The sequence below is a fragment of the Pristis pectinata genome, chromosome 2 (genome assembly GCF_009764475.1).
Source record: "Pristis pectinata isolate sPriPec2 chromosome 2, sPriPec2.1.pri, whole genome shotgun sequence".
Classification (NCBI taxonomy): Eukaryota; Metazoa; Chordata; class Chondrichthyes; order Rhinopristiformes; family Pristidae; genus Pristis; species Pristis pectinata.
Genome location: NC_067406.1, coordinates 60,460,143 through 60,480,563, shown reverse-complemented (window position 1 = coordinate 60,480,563; position 20,421 = coordinate 60,460,143). Strand labels below are relative to the sequence as shown.

At 41.3% G+C, this 20,421-nt stretch overlaps 1 protein-coding gene across 2 annotated transcripts in view; it reads right to left on the bottom strand.

Annotated features, from left to right (window-relative positions):
- Positions 1 to 20,421, bottom strand: part of dlc1 (DLC1 Rho GTPase activating protein) — a 363,786-nt gene that overhangs the window by 165,016 nt on the left and 178,349 nt on the right. For both annotated transcript variants that reach the window (XM_052036245.1, XM_052036255.1), the window contains one exon: positions 7,316 to 7,349. In XM_052036245.1, coding sequence (XP_051892205.1) covers positions 7,316 to 7,349 — 34 coding nt within the window. The remainder of the gene's footprint in view (positions 1 to 7,315; positions 7,350 to 20,421) is intronic.

The window sequence follows — 20,421 nt, the reverse complement described above, 5'->3', positions numbered from 1 at the left end:
ATGCTCACACACGCAACAAACTAGTACAAACAATCAGGAAACGAACAAATACATTGTCTGGACCCCCTGATTCTGGGCAAACAACGGCTCTACACTACTTGGAATCTACTTAGGACGCTCCCAGATCCCTGTGGAAGTGCACCCTCTCACCTGTGGTCTCAACCCCAGAAGCAATTGGAAAAGAGTGAAAACTGCCCACATGTACCATCTTTTATAGGGCTGTAGCGGGGTGGAGCCCGTTCAGGTAATTCAAACAAGCCAATGATTCAGGGTCAAGAACAAAGGTGAGTTACAAGCCAATCCTTAGGTATGCTTTTGATGGGTGGGGTGGAGCTGGATCCTTGATTGACAGTGGTATAGCTTCTGACCCGATAGGCAACGCTATCATCCGACCATGGGGGTCAGTAGTGTTGTCACTGCCATCTGACCCCTGGCCTTTCATACTATAAGTTGGGACGTCATGTTACAACTGAACAAGTCATTAGTGAGACCACACTTGGAGTGTTCTATACAGTGCTGGTTGCTCAGTTACAGGAAGGATGTCATTAAGCTGGAAAGATATGGCATGCTTGCTTCATTGGAGTACAAGAGTTGGGACATCATGTAATGTTTGTACAAGATGTTGGTGAGACTGCGCCCAGAATTTTGTGTGCAGTTCTGGGCACCATACTATAGGAAGGATGTGATTAAGCTAGAAAGGGTGCAGAAAAGATTCACAAGGATGTTTCTGGGACTGGAGGGCTTGAGCTACGAGGAGAGACTGGATAGGCTGGGACTGTTTTCCCTGGAGCGAAAGACGCTGAAGGGTAACCTAGCAGAGGTTTATAAAATCATGAGGAGCATAGATAAGATGGATTGTAACAGTCTTTATCCCAAAGTAGGGGAGTCTAAAACTAGAGGGCATAGGTTTAGGTTGAGAGGGGAAGGATTTAAAGTGGTCCTGAGGGTCAAGTTTTTCACACAGAGGATGGTGGGTATATGGAACGAGCTGCAGAAGAAGTGGTTGAGACTGATACAATTACAATATTTAAAAGACATTTGGACAGGCTCATGGATAGGAAAGGTTTGGAGGGATGTGGGCCAAATGGCTCAGGAAGATACCTTGATTGGGATGGATGAGTTAGGCTGAAGGGCTGTTTCTGTGCTGTATAACTCTATGACTCAATTACTCTAAAATTCAAATTTATTCAAAATATTCTGCCTGGTTCTCCCAGCAGGTTTGTTGGCAAGGTAAATTATAGCTAAACAATACAATTTTGATCCTTGGTTTATCCTGAGCTTGTTAATATAAACCCAGCTAGCACCGTGTGCTAGGGTTATCAGAATATTAAGTGAAGTTAGTTGTGATAGCAAGCAAAATTGAAAAGACTAAGGATGCTCAATATATGGACACACATGAAGAATAACGTGACCAGATGACTGATGGCAACTCTATGCTAGCACCTTCTGAAGAGGAGAAGGGAGAAATTTTAGTTTAGTAGGAGATATATTGGATGAATTTTTCCTCATTGGAGAATCCTGGTGCATTTTCAGAACTGGCTGCTTGCTGGGCTGCACCAAGTGCACCAATGGCTCAGAGCCACCATAATAGACACATGTACAGCATGGAAACAGGCCCTTCGGCCCAACTTGACCATGCCGACTGAGTTGTCTACCTGTGTTAGTCACATTTATCTGTGTTTGTCCCATATCCCTCTAAACATTTCTTATCCATGTACCAGTCCAAGTGTCTTTTAAACACTGTAATTGTACCTGTGTCTAACACCTCCTCTGGCAGCTCATTCCATATACCCACCTTCCTCTGTGTGGAAAAAGTTGCCCCTCATATCCCCTTCACATCCTTCCTGTCTCACCTTAAATCTATGCCAAGTTTTAGAGTCGCCTACCCTGGGAAAAAGACTGTGAACATTCACCTTATATGTGCACGTCATGATTTTATAAACCTCTACATAGTCACCCCTCAGCCTCCTATGCTACACGGATAAAGGTCCCAGCCTCCAGCATCTCCTTATAACACAAGCCCTCCAGTCCTGGTAACATCCTCATGAATCTTTTTTGTACCCTCTCCAGTTTAATGATATCCATCCTATAACTAGGCAACCAGAAAATTGTTTTAGAAAATTTCACCCTTTTGCTATTTTTTCATGGCTTCAAACTCTGCCAAGATACTTGTCCATCCAAACACTCATTTTGATATTTCTATCATCAGGGTTAGACTGTTACTAATTAACTGCGTAATATAAAATAATCTTCACGAAGTTAATCACTAGAATATTAAAAAAATGAACCAACTCTCTTCCATCTCATGTTCCTTGTTATTAGAACCTTTATTGCCACACAGATTAAAAACATTCCATTGAATATAGGGACCAGCTGGGCTTTGATGTATCACAGTTGCTGATGCATCAACCTGCTGCTAAAGGTCATCGTGCTCTGATCCTTGGCCTACAAGGTCACACGATGCTGCTTCTTCCCCATCCTGTGTTCTGACCCTTAGATCATCACATTGTGCTGTGGAGAAATGCAAACCCTTTATTTTAGATTCCAGTGTGAAGTGGAAATGTGCTGTCATTTAGCCCTTTTTTACTTCTGGGCCTGCATTTATTAAAATTTAGAAAGGGAATGATTTATCTGCAACAAAGTGCTTTTCTGACTTAATTATGTTGTTTTGGTTATTTGATTCTGTACACTTCAGGCATTGGATCTTTAACTTAATTGTTTTGTTTTGTAAATCATCAAATATACTCACTTTCTACGTTTCATTATAAAATAAGTTCACATTTCTGCATGCTGTTTAAAACATCCGAAAGCAAACAATAGAATTCAGTAAAAGTGAGCACAATGCTGTGGAAAAATCCAGTGGTCTTTAAGGAAGAAATCCTTCTCTCCTACTCAGCCCACGTGAATATGTGTCCAATTCCACACAGATATCCTTTGAAGTGGCCTCGCAAGAAAATCAACACTCACAATGGCACAGACCACTTGATCGCAACCCAGGTACCAATATGGATGAAGAGAATCCAAACCTGGCCCAGATGTTATTACTAACCTTTGTGGATTGGTGTGAAAGTTGGAAGAACTGCTTCACAGACTGCTCAATTGGTTATAATTTTGTCGGCACGGTTTGAGTCATTGTATCAGATTCCTTCATCAACACCCCTGGATCTTGAGCAGCTTGGTATCATGTCAGATTAATGTCTGGTTGTTTACAACTTTCTCCAATGTTGCATCTCTCTCACTCCATCCATTCATATCTGTTCTCCTTCTGGCCCAACATTATGCTCATGACAGAAGACTTAAGCAACCTAAATGTTAGTCTGTGGAACTCTCTCCATATTTGTCACTTGTGCACCTCTACCTTCACTGTTAATAACTCCTTCTGCATGATGAAAAGCTCGGACAACAGCAACTGGAGGTGAAGTACCTCATGAGGATTTTTTACTGCTTATATATGACTGAGTGAGTTAGGAAAGATAGAATCTCTATTGGCTTTATTTTTACAATAATGCCAATTGTTAATTCATAAATTATAGATACATATTTTCTAAATATTTTGAGATACAGAATTTTATTAAATGTTAAGTGTAGTATTTGTTTATACTTAAAAAAAATAATCGTTAAATGTCATGTTGCTTCTGCCTTAATAGTGTAACTAAAGTTTACCGTCTCCTGAATTTTTAAAGAGTGAGTGAAACATTCGACCTTTTCAAACTATTTCCATAATAGGACCTGTGACATCATATAATGAAAGGTCATCAGATTTAATCTATATCAGGCTGTAATAACATTATTTTAAGCTGTAATATAATTGTTATCATCCTGTGTGTCAGAAATAATGTAATTCACTGACACCATGATAAAACATTCTTTTTACCTTCAACAAAGGAACAAATTCATCCTAGCTGTAGAATGTATGTTTTTCAATTTTTCACATTACTTAAATGGAAAATATAACAACTTAATTTTATTTCATGCTTCTCAAGGTATAAGCTAGCAGCTTTGGAGAATGAAACACTTTCATTTTCACTCTGCTCTAAAGAATGTGTTCATAAATAATCTTTCCTGACCTCAGGACATCCCAAACCACTTTACAACTATTTAACCACTTCTGAAATGTAGTTGTTCTGTAATGAAGGAAGCTTGGCAACTCCCATAGAAACCAAAAGGATAATGAACAGGTAATGTTTCAATGAGGTTTCTTGAGGGATAAGTGTTGGCCATTGTGCTGAAGAAGAGCTCTCCTACATTTCAAATGGTGCCTTGGAATCCTTCATGTCCATGTCTGAGAGAATTCAGGGTCTCATTTTACCGGAAGATGATATCTCCGACAATGCAGTACTCCCTGAGTTATAGGCCATGTCTTTTGCACGCCTGACACAAGTTTCCCCAAACAGACAGTCTATTCTGAGCTCCATCACAGAAAGAGAATATGAGGCAGACAGAGGAAAAGATTCGAGGATGTGCTCAATGCTTCTTTGAAGAAGCGTCACATCCTCACTTCTAGGAATCTCTAGACCATGCCCACTCAAAGTGGAGAAGGAATATTTGGGATGGTATTGAGAACACTAGGAGCAACAGGGAAGCCTTGCATAAAAACCAGAAGGAATGCACCACCTCACAAACCACCCACTCATCCTACCTATTGGACACTTCTAACTCCATCTGTGGAAGAGTTTGCAGTTCCCACATTGGCCTTATCCATAACCTCAGAGCTAACAAAACTGGAGTGAAAGCAAGTTATCTTTGACACCAAGGGACTGTAGAAAATATTAATCCAGATTTTGTGTTCAAGACTTCGGTGTGAGATTTGAACCACAATCTTGAATCTCAGAGGCAAGGGTGCTAACATAAACCAGAGGCAGAAACCTGAAGTGAGCATTCTTAAAAGAGATACACAGTAGGTTACGCTAGTTTTAGAAATGAGTGCTGATAATATTGTGTGACTAATTCTGAGAAGAACTCGATGGCTCTATACCAGTGTGGCAATTCAATTTTCTGTAACATCCATCCTCATGATCTGCAAGTGGCACCATCGATTTCGAGTAGAGCTCTGGGCAAATTGGCCAGGGCTCAGTTCACATAAAAATCTTACAGTTGTAAACAGGCTGTTTCTTTTCATGATCTCTGTGTCTCAATGTCTTCGCATACGATTGCACACATAAGATAGAATGAGAATCTGGACAATTACAGAGCTATTTAATTGTCTTAAACAGAGTATTCAATAAAAATGATTTCCATACCGATAGAGAAAAGCAGAACTCAGCAAGAAAGGAAAATCCAGAACAATTACAACACATACACTCAAATTCAACCAGTCACAAATTAAAAGTCACTTTACTTAAGAACCTGAGTTCTTAATTCATTTCCGGTCAATTAAGGAATCAGGTCTTGGCTTTTGTTTTCTCATAATGAATGAAAAGAGATAGTTATTTTTGTCATCTCTTTCAGCCTTGACCTTCCCTCAATAAACTAATTGATGAGACACAGAGTGCACAGAATAGATGCAAAATTCAGTTCTGCAGCATGGATTTTCTGCAGGAGTTGCTTCATTTTCATAATGACATTCAAAACATGAACATTTAAGGGGCAAGTCTTATTGCTGAGGGCATTAGTGTACCTAACCACCTCTGCTTGAAATATGTGATATTATGTCATTACTTATCATTTTTTAAAAACTTGTTGAGGTATAGGAAAGGGAGAACTATCCTTTTCTGGTTCCAGCATCAGGTGATAAAAGTATCAATGCAGCTGGGATTGCAGCAGTTCAAGAAGATAGCTCCCCACCAACTTCTCGAGGGCAATGAGGGATGGGCAGTAGATGCTGTCTTTGCTAGTGATGCATGGATCCCAAAAATAACATGAGTCAACAAACAAGTGGTTGGATGCTAGCAATACTCCCTCTAGCCTGCCCAACTGTGTGCTTCAGTCACAATCATTGAAGAGCACCTACAGCCCTTTATTTTCTACAACAAATTTATACACCAGTGTGGCACTGTTGACTTCTCACAATTTGCTCTTACATTAGAAGCAGTATTACACCATGGGCTCCTTAGAAACTCAATTGGAAATGCACCAACTCATTACAATTCAGATCTGAGAGCCAGGAGACAGAGGAGACTGAATTCTCATCTTGTTCACGTCCTTGGGTAAGGCTTATGGAGCTTGCTGAAAGAAAAGTCACTTGGGTGTTGCTTTGTTTGGGTTTTTGGTTTTTCTGGCTCACATACAGCACAATCTCAGGCATCTTTTTTACTCAAAAGTCTGAAGAAGCAACAGACACACTTCCAACAAATTCTCAGTTGGAACTGGGTGAAAATTTGGGATTATACAGAGAAAGGCTTAATACCAAAAGGCATTGCTTTTAAATCATGAAATTATCTCAGGTGCTGCCACTGGTAGTTTCAAGACAGGCTGTCTCGGTTTCGTAGTAAGCAGTCAAATGAATTGCATTATTCCCAGCTCACACATCCACCGTTCTTTACCCTTGTATTGGGAGTCCGTCTGGTTTTGTATGCAAAAGAAATTTGAGTGAGTACTTTTTCCATCAAATAACTAAAGCCCGGCAACGAAAGAAGCACTCCAAGCATGTAAATTAAAATCATTAGGAAATAGCCAAGAAGGCAGATTGTGATGTGAACAACCAATGTGTATGGAAATTCTTGATGAAAAGGAGGTAGAATAACAGCAGTATAAAAATGCAAAGATATACAGATTTTGCTATTTACCCGCTGACATCCTAGCAATGCGGCGTTTGTTCCTCCAAAACAAAACAACATCCTTTCCCACACAGCAATTTGGCACAGTGACTGATGAATTAAAAAGCTCTGTCAGAATGTAAATCTTCACTAAACTCTGCAACCAAGAATATGTCTTTAAGCATCAAAGATTTGCATGTGGAGAATAAAGAACTCAAGCCACATTCTTTGAAGTCCATGCTTGGAATCCTTGACCAAGTCATAACACTACGCACATGTTAATTTGAAAGGTTAGACACTTTTACAGAAATTAATGAAAAATTTTCCCACACAGTGGAGTGAGCCAGCTCTATTCACACTGAGACATAACCATTTATAGCCAATGAAAGTCGTTTTTCTGCACCCACAGATGTGATAAGGAAGCTCCAGAATGTGTGCGCAGGAAGAGATTTTGAACTAAATTGAAATGCTAACAAAAATGCAATTAAATTTCAAACATTCCACAAAAAAAATATACTTTTATATTCCCTATTCATCATCTGTTTGAGAAGCAAATCCTGACCAAGGAATGAGTCGAAGGAATATTACAAATTCCAAAAGTAAGATACAGATCTACTCACCAGCCTTCCCTTTTTCTGTTATCATCGGCATTGCCTACAAAAATATATTAAAATAATGCAATAAATAACATTATAAACTACTGCAGATAATTTAGCACAATAAGCCAATTCTCAGACTGCTTGTAATAGGCTAAATATTATTAGAATGAAATTGCTCTGCTGTTGTGGAGGTAAGTGGTTGGAATGATGCATAAATTGGATGCACCCAAATTAGGCAATCCCTATTTAGCCTGATCCTGATATTAAAGTTCATTATGTATGCAGAGTGAGCTTCCAGTGTCACTTCACTTCACCAGTGGACAGAGGATGACTGCACCTGGGACTAGCTGAGGTAGACTTTCATGGCTCGGGCAACGGACCATTGAGGTGTTCAATTGTTTGTCCTTATTCTATGGTTGGATTGTGTTCCTGGGGAGGCAGAGGGACATCCATGGCCCCACGTGAGCAATGGACATTAAGGGTGCTGGAGTGCATCACAGACTGTATTTTAATTTGAATTTTTTGTCTTTGTTTTTCTTTCAATGTATAAAAGAGAAAGAAGATTGATACTGATATTAGGTGACGATAGTGTTAAAAATGGGGAAGAATGGTATTTTCTATGATCCTGCAGCTATTTATAAGAGTACAATTTAAAGGTCATTTAACCTCAGGCTACACAATTTTAGCAGATTAGATGTGCTGCAACCTTTAAAAGGAAGCATTAATGGATGGTTCAAGGAAAACCCACACAAGTTGCAGATTTAATTTAATTGCAAGAGCTACGAATACCGACATTATCCCCAGACTGTGTACCAGGCTGATGTGAAGCTGCTTTCTGGCATTGAAGTCAGAATCCCAACATAGAGTCAAAGAGTGGTACAGCACAGAAACTGGCTCTTTGGCCCACCACATCCATGCTGACCTCTTTACCTATCGATACCAATCACATTTGCCAAACTTCTGAGCTTCTCTGAAGAGACAGTTTGGAGATCTTTGGATTTCTGACAGCAAAGAGGTTAGAATGGTGGTTGGAGTTGGCAACCTTACCCAAGATAAGGAATAATATCACTGCTTTTTTTTGTTATTTCCAGGAACAAGTTACTGGATGAGCATAAAATTCGTGGGCTATTAATTTAGGGACATGAGTTTAAATTACATTATGGCAACTGGGGAATTTAAATTTGAGTAATGAAGTAAATCTGGAATTGTTAAACAAAGCAAACATCAGCAATAATGACCATGAAACTATCGGTTTGTTGTATAGACCCAACACATTCACAGAAGGAAACCTGCCTTCCTTTCCCAGTTGGGCCTGCAAGCGAATCCAGAGCCATCTGCCAGAGGTTGATTCTGAATTACCCTCTGAAATGGCTCAGCAGTGGATGGACAATAAATGCTGGCCAGCGATGATTGCATCCAATGAATGGATAAAATAAAATTCAATCTGTCACGCCGTCAAACAGATGTAGACTGAGGTACCACAGCTTCAATATATGATCATACAAGTAACATTTGAGTGCCTGGGACCTTATCCCATTACGTCGCTACTCCCCAGACCACCAGTCCAATAATCAGCCACAGCATATCTGGTGAATGGTCCTTGATCTGAAACATGAAATTTGTTTCTCTCTCCATGGATGTTTCCGGATCTGTCGAGCGTTTCCACCATTTCCTGTTTTTGTCCAATCTTATCCTCATGTAACACTTACTTGATTACTACAGTGCCAGTTATGGATCTGAGCATACTAGAAAATTTAAACTGTCATCTTGAGGAGGTTATACTGCTGAGATCTCAGGGAATGATTGAAAGGAATAAATGATGATTATAGTGTAGGAACAGGCAAGGGGCAAGGGAGTTAGCTCAGAAACTGGAAGGCCTCGGTATATGGATTACACAGGGTTTGTATATGAAATAATTTTGCTAACTGAGTACTTTTATCTTCTGGGGTAGTTTGATACTACATGTGACACAGGACAAGGACTGGTAGTGACTGAAGGAAAAACCAAGAACTACATCTATACAACATATTTGAAATGCAGTTCATCATGAAAGGTCCTGCAAGTATTTCACTGACGAAGGAAGTATGTTGACTGATGTTGCGGGTATACCCTATGCCCAAGAACATATTTCCTTCATTGGGAAATATTTGCAGGACCTTTCATGATGAACTGCATTTCAAACAATCTGTGGGAGGAAAGGAATTGTTGAGATTTTGAAACCCTGCATCAGGACTCTATTTGGGAAAGCACTGGATGCATAAATTCCAAAGCTGCTGTAACCTTGATTACAGTTCTTTACTTAGGGCTGCTTGGACGCAGATGGCTGCTGTTTCATCTCACCTTCTCCTTGCTGCCCTGCAGCTTGTGAAGGATCTTCTCTTCAGACCTTCCCTGGTAGGTGGTAGGTTTGCCTCGGTCTATAAGCACAATAGCCTGTGTGATCTACAGTGGATATGCCTCAGGTGTGGTACTTGGGATCCCTCCTTTCATTGCTGCTTTGCCATAAAGAACTCAAGCAGTAACTGTAGTACCTATTTTACCATAGAAATCAGAAGAACTTCTGATTCCAAGGCTGCTCTCAGAGGCTGCTGTGGAGGTTAGATCGCATGGAATCCAGGGAGAGCTGGCTAATTGGATACACAGTCGGCTTAATGGTAGAAAGCAGAGGGTGATGGTGGAAGGTTGTGACTAATGGTGTGCCTCAGGGGTAGGTACTAGGCCCATTGTTGTTTCTCATCTATATCAACGATTTGGAGAAGAATGTGGTTAGGAAGTTTGCAGATGACAATGAAGAAGGTTATCAAAAATTACAGGGGGATGGGGGATCTTGATCAGCTGAGTAAGTGGACCAAGGAATGGCAAATGGAGTTTAATTCAGATAAGTGTGAGGTGTTGCATTTTAGAAAGTCAAATCCAGGTAGGATTTATACAGTGAACAGCAGGCCCCGGAGAGTGTTGTAGAACAGAGGGACCTTGGAGTGTACAAGTACATGATTCACTGAAAGCGCTGTCACAGGTAGACAGGGTAGTGAAAAAGGCTTTTGGCACACTGGCCTTCATAAGTCAGGATGTTGAGTATAAAAGCCGGGAGGTCATGGTGCAGGATGCTGGTGAGGCTGCACTTGGAGTATTGTGATCAGTTTTGGTCGCCCTGCTATAGGAAAGATGTTATTAAACTGGAAAGAGTGCAGAAAATATTTACAAGGATGTTGCCAGAACTCGAGGGTCTGTTATTGGGAGAGGTTGGGCAGGCTAGAAATTTATTCCTTGGAGTGTAGGAGACTAAGAGGTGATCTTACAGAGGTGTATAAAATCATGAGTCTTTTTCCCAGGGTTGGGGAACCAAGAACTAGAGGTTTAAGGTGAGAGAAGAAAGATTTAATAGGTACTTGAGAGGCAACTTTTTTACATAAAGGGTGGTATGTATGTGGAATGAGCTGCCAGAGGAAGTGGTTGAGGCAGGTACAATAACAACTTTTAAAAGACAGTTGGACAGGCACATGGATTGGAAAGGTTTAGAAGGTTATGGGCCAAATGCTGGCAGATGGGACTAGCTTGGATAGGGCATCTTGGTTGGCATGAATGAGTTGGGCTGAAGGGCCTGTTTCCGTGCTGTATGACTCTCTGACTTCCATTTCTATCGCAACTAACCTCATCGATCAAACTTGAACATTCCCAATCTTTAGATCCAAGTATTTAAGGTTACTCTTTGTACGTGTGGAATGGAAATTTTCTCCCTAAAATTTTTATTACCATTTAGATCAGATTATCTTTTGTATTACACCACCCTTTAAACTTTAACATATTTCGCTTCAAATAGCAAAGTTTTATATTCTTGTTCAACAGCATCCAGAAGGCCCTGAGATTGGTGGCCAGGCCAACAGCCACTCCTTGTTTTGCTCCAATTTCCAGTGCAAGATTCATCCTAGGGGTGTGGCTGTGATAAAGGATCAATGGGACAATGTCAACGCTGGTGTGCTCCACCTGTCCGTACTAGAGAATCAAGAGGAAGCAGGAACACTGAGGTCTTCTTGTATACAAAGACCTATTTCATCATAAAATTACCTCCAAGTATTTTAGTTGTTTCATTGTTGGATGTAGTGGCTTCAGCTTTACAACCATTTCAGCTACGGGTATTCTCTGACGTTTACCAATAATTTATTTTTAATTTTTAAATATATCTTAATAAGCCTTTCTTTGAACACAAGCTCCCACTCCTGTCACCATCTGTTTCTCTTTTTGCTTCCTCTTTCATTCAATACTCTGCCTTATATTGGGATACTATTCTCCAGAAACTCATCCATGCAGGTGTTCCTCATGTGAGAGTCTATGAAGTTACTCCAAACAAACATCAGCAAATAAAGAAGTGACCAGATTTGTTCACCGAGAAATGAGAAAAACTCAGCCATGGGAATGGCCACAAGACCTATTACCAATCCCAGTGGCTTAAGAGGAAAGACAGGAGAAGCTTGGGCTTGTTAGTTCAAGGGGAGGGTGATTGAGAGGTGATGTTATAGAAGTGTATGAGACTGTCAAGAGCATGAAAATATTAATTTGAATCATTATTTTGGATTAAACCACAGGAGAAAAACAAAGCTAATAAAAAGTAATTATATGATGATCAATGTGTCTAACAGAATTCACAAGATCACGAGACAAAGGAGCAGAAGTAGGCCATTCTGCCCATTGATTCTGTTCTGCCACTTCACCATGAGCTAAACTATTCCCATCTAACCCCAATTTTCAGTCTTTTCCCCATATCCCTTGATACCTTGACTAATTAGATATCTATCAATCTCCTCTTTAAACACCCCCAATGATCAGGCCTCCACAGCTGTATGTGGCAACACGTTCCATAAATCCATGACCCTCTGGCTAAAGAAATTTCTCCTCATTTCTGTTCTAAATGGGTACCCTCTAATTCTAAGATTGTGCCCTCTAGTCCTGGACTTACACACCAAGGGAAACAGCTTAGCCACATCTACTCTGTCCAGCCCTTTCAACATTCGAAATGTTTCCGTGAGATCCCCTCTCATTCTTCTGTACTCCAGTGAGTATAGTCCAAGAGCCAACAAAAGCTCATCGTATGTAAACACGTTCATTCCGGGAATCATCCTCGTAAATCTTCTCTGAGCCCCCCCCCCCCCCAACATCAGTACATCCTTCCTAACATAAGGGGCCCAAAACTGCACACAGTATTCCAAATGAGGTCTCACCAGTGCCCCATAGAACCTCATCAACACTTCCTTACTTTTATACATTTAACCTCTCGAAATGAATGCCAAGATAGCATTCGCTTTTCTTACCGCCGATCCAACCTGGTGGTTAACCTTTAGGGTATCCTACACGAGGACCCCCAAGTCCCTTTGCACTTCCGAATTTTGAGTTTTCTCTACATCTAGATAATGCCCATTTATTTCCTCTTCCAAAATGTACAACTGCACATTTCTCAACATTGAATCTCATTCGCCATTTCTTTGCCCATACTCCTAAACTATCTAAGTCTCTCTGCAACCTTTCTGTTTCTTCAATACTCCTCCACCTATCTTGGTGTCGTCTGCAAACTTAGCCACAAAACCATTTACTCCATAATCCAAATCATCGATATACAGTGAAAAAAGAAGTGGCCCCAACACCAACACTCGCAGAACACCACTAGTAACCGGTAACCAACCAGAACAGGATCCCTTTATTCCCACCCTTTGCTTTCTGCCTATCAGCCAATGCTCCACCCATTATAATACCCTTCCTGTAATTCCATGAGCTCTCGTCTTATTAAGCAGCCTCTTGTGCGGCACCTTGTTGAAGGCCTTTTGAAAATCCAAATACACAACATCCACAGCCTCTCCCTTATCCACCCTACTTGAGATTTCCTCAAAAAACTCCAGTAGGTTGGTCAGGCAGGATCTTCCCTTCATGAAACCATGCTGGCTTGGACCTATCTTGTCACGCACCTCCAGGTATTCCATAATCTTGTCCTTGAGGATCGACTCCAATAACTTTCCAACCACCGATGTCAGACTAATAGGTTTGTAATTTCCTTTGTGCTGCCTCCCACCTTTCTTATACAGCGGAACTACTTATGCAACCTTCCAGTCCTCTGGAACCATGCCAGAGTCTATTGATGCCTGGAAAATTATCACCAATGCCTCCACAATCTCTAAAGCCACCTCCTTCAGAACCCGAGGGTGCACTCCATCCGGTCCAGGAGACTTATCTGTCCTTAGTCCATTTAGCTTCCTGAGCACCTTCTCTCTAGTAATCTTGACTGAACTCAGTTCTCTCCCCTGAGACCCCTGACTATCAGGTATATTGCTGATGTCCTCCACAGTGAAGACTGATGCAAAATACTTATTTAGTTCCTCTGCCATCTCTTTGTTATCCATTATAATCTGTCCCGCACAGTTTTCAATTGGTCCTATATCTACCCGTGTCTCTCTTTTACTCTTCATATATTTAAAAAAAACTGTTAGTATCCTTTTGTATATTATCTGCCAACTTCCTTTCATAATTCATCTTTTCTTTCCTAATGACCTTCTTAGTTTCTTTCTGTAAGTTTTTAAAAGTTTCCCAGTCTTCTGTTTTCCCACTAATTTTTGCTTCCTTGTATGCCCTCCCTTTTGCTTTTATTTTTGCCTTCACCTCTCTCGTTATCCACATATGTGCCATTTTTCCATTCTCGATGAAGTATTAATGGAAACATTTAAGAAACATTTTGATACTTTTTTAGAGGTGGGACCAGTACAAACTGGATGGTCTACACCTGGCCAGGACTGGGATCAATGTTCCAGGGGGATTGTTTTCTAGTGCTGTTGGGGAGGGTTTAAACTAATATCGCAGGGGGTTGGGAATCCATGCAGAAAGACAGAGGGAAGCAAAGCAGAGACCAGAGCAAAAGTTAGAAAAGAGGAAGAGTGGAGTACAGAAAAGTCAACGCAAATAGCACAAAGGTCACTAGATTCTAAAGGGACAATGAGTGTCAGGGCACTTTATCTGAATGCCCATAGTATTCGAAACAAGGTCAGTGAACTTGTGGCACAAATCAGTACAAAGGGGTATGATTTAGTGGCCATTACAGAAAAGGGTTGCAAGGTGGAGATGAGTGGGAGTTAAATATCCAAGGGTATCAGGTAATATGGAAGGGTAGGTAGGAAGGTAAGGGAGGTGGGGTAGCGCTCTTACTTAAGAATGAGATCAGGGCGATAGTGAGAGACAATATAAGATCTAAGGAACAGAATGTTGAGTCCATCTGGGTAGAGATTAGGAATTGTAAAGGGAAAAAAATCACTGGTGGGAGTTGTCTATAGGCCACTGAATAATAACATTACTGTGGCACAGGCAATAAACCAAGGAATGTCTGATGCATGTAAGAATAGAATGGCAATTGTCATGGGGGACTTTAACTTGCACATAGATTGGGCGAATCAAGTTGGCTGAGGCTGTCTTGAGGAGGGCTTCATAGAATGCATCTGTGATAGCTTTCTTAAACAGCATGTTAGTGAACCTACAAGGGAAAATGCCATCTTAGATCTGGTCCTGTGCAATGAGACAGGTAAAATTAACAACCTTGTAGTTAGGGATTCTCTTGGAAAGAGTGATCATAGTACGATTTCTCATACAAATGGAGGGTGCAATAGTTCGATCCAAAACCAGTGTATTATGCCTAAACAAGGGAGGCTACAATGGGATGAGGGAGGAGTTGGCTAGAGTAGACTGGAAACACAGGCTATGTGGTGGGACGGTTGAGGAACAGTGGAAGAATTTCAAAGAGAGTTTTCACAATGCTCAACAGAAGTATATTCCAGTTAAAAGCAAGGACAGTAAGGGTGGGGAGATCCAGCCTTGGATAACTAAGGAAATAAAATAAGGCATCAAGCTAGAAGCTCATGCATACAAAGTTGCCAAGAGTAGTGGGAAACTGGAAGATTGGGAAAATTTCAACAAGCCACAAAGAACCACTAAGCAAGCAATACGGAATGGGAAAATAGATTATGAAAGTAAACTAGCACAAAATATAAAAAAAGTTCTTATAATTATACAAAGTGGATAGGGTGGCTAAAGTGAAGGTAGGTCCCTTGGAAGATGAGAAGGGGGAATTAATATTGGGTAATATGGAAATGGCCGAGGCCTTGAACGACTATTTTGTGTCAGTCTTCATGGTGGAGGACACGTCTAACATGCCAAAGAGAGATGTTATGGTTGCGATGGGAGGTGAGGACCTTGATACAATTGCTGTCACTAAATACATAGTGGTGAGCAAACTAGTGGGCCTAAAGGTAGATATATCCCCTGGTCCTGATAGGATGCATCCCAGGGTACTGAAAGAAATGGCGGAAGTTACAGTAGAGGCATTTGTGATAATTTACCAAAATTTCCTGGACTCTGGGCAGGTCCCGGATGATTGGAAGACAGCAAATGTCATGCCACTGTTTAAAAAAGGATGTAGGCAAAAGGCAGGTAACTATAGGTCAGTTAGCTTAATGTCTGTAGTCGGGAAAATGCTTGAAGCTATCATGAAGGAAGAAATAGTGAGACATCTGGAAAGGAGTGGTTCCATCAGGCAAACACAGCATGGATTCAGGAAGGCACGTCCTGTTTGACAAACTTACTGGAGTTCTTTGAGGATATAATGAGCACAGTGGATAGAGGGGAACAGGTGGATGTCGTATACATGGATTTCCAGCAGGCATTTGATAAGGTGCGGCATAAAAGACTTATCCATAAGATAAGGATGCATGGAGTTGGGGGTAAGGTGTCAGCATGGCTAGAGGATTTGCTAACCAATAGAAGGCAGAGAGTTGAGATAAATGGGTTTTTCTCTGGTTGTCAATCAGTGGTGAGTGGGGTGCTGCAGGGGTCAGTGCTGGGCCCGTAACTGTTCATGATTTGGATGAGGGGACCAAGTGTAGCATATCTAAGTTTGCTGATGACACTAAATTAAGTGGAAAAGCTAATTGTGCAGAGGATGCGGAGAGTCTGCAGAGAGATATAGAGTTGGCAAGAGTCTGGCAGATGGAGTACAATGTAGGTAAATGCGAGGTCATCCACTTTGGAAGGAAAAATAGAAGATCAGATTATTATTTAAATAGTGAAAGATTGCAGCATGCTGTTGTGCAGAGGGACTTGGGAGTGCTTGTGCTTGAATTGCAAAAGGTTAGTTTGTAGGTGCAACAGGTTATCAAGAAGGTAAATGGAATGTTGACCTTCATTGCTAAAGGGATTGAATTTAAGAGCAGGGAGGTTATGCTGCAACTATACAGGGTACTGGAGGCTGCACCTGGAGTACTGCGTGCAGTTCTGCTCTCCTAACTTAAGGAAGGATATACCGGCTTTGGAGACAGTACAGAGGAGGTTCATCAGGTTGATTCCGGAGATGAGGGGGTTAGCCCATGACAAAAGATTGAGTCATCTGGGACTATACTCAGTGGAATTCAGAAGAATGAGAGGGGATCTTATAGAAACATATAAAATTATAGAAGGGATAAATAAGATAGAGGCAGGAAGGTTGTTTCCACTGGTAGGTGAGGTTAGAACCAGGCGACATAGCCTCAAGAATCAGGGGAATAGATTTAGGATGGAGATGAGAAGAAACTGCTTTTCCCAGAGAGTAGTGAATCTGTGGAATTCTCTGTCAGGGAAGCAGTAGATTCTACCTCATTAAATATATTTAAGACAGAGTTAGATTTTTGCATAGTAGGGGAATTAAAGGTTATGGGGAAAAGGCAGGTAGGTGGAGCTGAGTCCACAGCCAGATCAGCCATGATCTTATTGAATGGCGGAGCAGGCTTGATGGCCCAGATGGCCAACTCCTGCTCCTATTTCTTATGTTCTGATGACCGTCAGTTCTCTCTGAACAACTGAATTATGGAAATGGGATGAATGGCCAGTTTCATAAGTAAGTTTCTTATAATCTTGTAAACAACAGTCTCTGCAGCCAAGCTGCGGGTAGATCAATAAGGTGGCCAAATCTTCTATATCCCTTCAGGTACTGAGCAGGATAAGCTAATACCAGAGAAACAACAAAGCCCCTGGTATCAAAGGCAATGCCTGGTCACATGCTGCAGTGTTCTTTTGATCTCTCTGCTTTTCTCCAGGCAACCAAGATCCAGCATGAAGGCAAAGTGACCCGTCTGGTCATCTGGTGTCCATGCTCCACATGTGTTTAATTTGGATTTCACAGGTCTAAGGATTGCAGCATTGCAAACGTAGAGGGCTCAGATAATTAAGAGTAAGCTGGTCCCATTCTGAGTACATCATAATTAAAAAAATATAATCATGGTTGGGACTCAGGGAGTTCTTAGGTGCTGTTGAAATTGCAAAATGCCTTCCCAAAATGGTCTTTTGCTGTTCACTCTTGCTTTTTAAATTGAAGTGTGTTTTCTATGGAAGCTGAAGTACATGTAGACCATTCTGTATATTTTTACATTGCCTAGTTTTCTCAGATTTGAAGTTGTTGTTTTTAGTGCAGTCCCTTGACAATAACAGTGAGAAACAATGTAGGCCAGTGATAGTAAAAGGACCTTTCTTATATAGAATCATTGAAACAAAATATCCACTTGAACAAGTCTATTTTATATCCACTTATGAGCCTTTTGCTAAGTAGGAGTTAATGTTCTAGCTTAAAACATTGTCGTCTATCAACCTTGAAAATTTCCACAGACCCAGAATTCATAGCTTTTTTGGCAGATGCCCCTACAACCATTAATGGGAAAAATTATTCCTGATTTCACCCTTAACAGTACAGCATTTAATTTTAAGATCTGGGGTGAAATTGGTTTTGGGCAGCAGCATAAAATGGGCAATAGCAAATGAGCAGCTCCTTTACCCCATACCCAATTTCCTTTTTCATTTGAGGCAGGCACAGTAGTGTAGCGGTTAGTGTAACGCTCTTACAGCACCAGCAACCCTGGTTCAATTCCGGCCACTGTCTGTGAGGAGTTTGTACGTTCTCCCCGTGTCTGCGTGGGTTTCCTCTGGGTGCTCCGGTTTCCTCTCACATTCCAAAGACATACCGGTTAGCAATTGTGGGCATGCTATGTTGGTGCTGGAGAGTGGCGACACTTGCAGGCTGCCCCCAGAACACTCTACGCAAAAGACGTATTTCACTGTGTGTTTTGATGTACATATGAGTAATAAAGATATCTTATCTAATGTTTACCACTGTCCCATTCTTTGCTTTGGCTACACCAAAAACAGAAATACTTACTCTGCATTAACTGTTAAATTACATTTTAACCATTGGTATCAGATAAATTCTTGGTCTTCTAACTATAAGGAATGAAACTTGTTCTCATGATTTGATCCTTGCCATCTTAGCCCAAAACTGAGCACAGCACCCCCTACTGGTTTTGACCAAGAATCTTTTCAGCGGAGCCATAACCTCCTACCCATGATACTGTCACCCCTTGAGTTGAGGACCAACTTTCCATGTTGCCTGCACATTAGAAGTAGGAGAGAAAACAACTAAGCCTGGAAATTGGATTGTGTAGCGTCTGTTTTTTCAGGCAGCGTGCAAACCAATTTTGACCCTAGATTGTACTGGAGATCATCTTCAGGTGAATTTGGGCCAGGTGCGAACTTTGAACAGGCATTTCCTGGCACGTGAGCCCATGGTCTTTCCCTGGCAACAAATAACTTCAGTTGTCTGGCACTGTGAGTTCCTGTCTGTACCGACATAAACTGGGGCAGAAACTCCACAATATGACTGTTATATAACAGATTCAATAGAAATGGGTAATTTGTTGCATTTCTCGCTATTTCAAGGCACAATCTGCTGTCATCAGGAGACCTGTCTGGATGCTTTCAGAACTGTCTGCAGCTGTTCAGACACTTTACAAAATCCTCAGTGTGCTATAACTAACAGGAGTGCTCGCTCCAGCATTTAGTTGCTAAGGTATTCATTGGCGACAGTGGTGACACCACTGGCAGCTCTTCATTACTGCAGCTGTCATATAGCCATGGCTTGCCACATGGACCTCAAGTGAGGAGGTGTGTCAGCTGCAAAGAGACTTCAAAGAGACCACATCCTACCTGGTCCATCCACTTTGATGGACAACATTTCCACAAGCTCCACATCAACTCTCAACTTCTATGCCACAGGATCTTTCCGAGTGACTGCCATATCTCTAAGTTTATTGCTTACTGTAGAATGAGAGAGGCCACTCAGGCACTGTATTCACAAAGAAATAATTTTGTCTACCTTCAGTGAGGAAATGTGGCATCTCAGACCCAGGCGTTTGCCGGTATTTCTGGCTTTCTAGCAGTACAGGCAGCCATTAGCTGGCCTCAGTGTTTGCTACAACATCTCTGTATTTCCCAATGAGTGGCATCTTGCCTAAAGAACTCAGACCTTCATATAAAATACATTTTTCTGTGTGTGTCTTCAATCTGCAGTCGTAAACAGTGGTGAGCAGATCACTTTGATGTATCTTGTGAGATCTTGAAATTCCTTCTGCTTTTCCCCCGCTGTGGGGGGATTCTATAATTACCTCCTTCTGAGATCTTCTTATGATGGGCCTGGTAGATCTTCTGGCTGTTCTGGTGCAGAGGACCTACCTCCTGGCATGTGTCTTAATGATAGGACCAGAAACTTCAGTGAGCATAGGAGGTGTCTCCTCCACCTTTGCTGCAGCTTCCTTCTCACCCATATCAGTCTGTGTGTGTTTGTGTGTGTGTGTTGTTGTTGTGTGGCTGCCAAGGGGAGTATGCCTGTAAGGGCTGTTGGCCTTCTCTGGTTGCTTAACAGCAAAGTTTTAGGAAATGCATATAAAAGTGAGGTTCTGTGGGAATTGTGCAGGTCCCTTTACAGTGCTTGTTTCTGAATGTAAAACACCACTACACCATCTTACAATGGATTTTTGCCAATTTCATGGTATTTTTATTACCAAACTAATTGGGCTTTGGTGCCAAACACAGCTTTTTTTTGGGCTCAGCAAAAATGAATGCAATCCAATTTATGGGCACTAATTTTATATGCACTGATGTTTTCATATTGCCTCTCTATCTCCCCTTTATCTTTCAGTCCAGATGAAGGGGTTCGACCCAAAATGCCGACTGTCCATTTTCCTCCATAGATGCTGCCTGATCTGCTGAATTTCTCCAGTATCTTATGTGTCTTTCATACAACA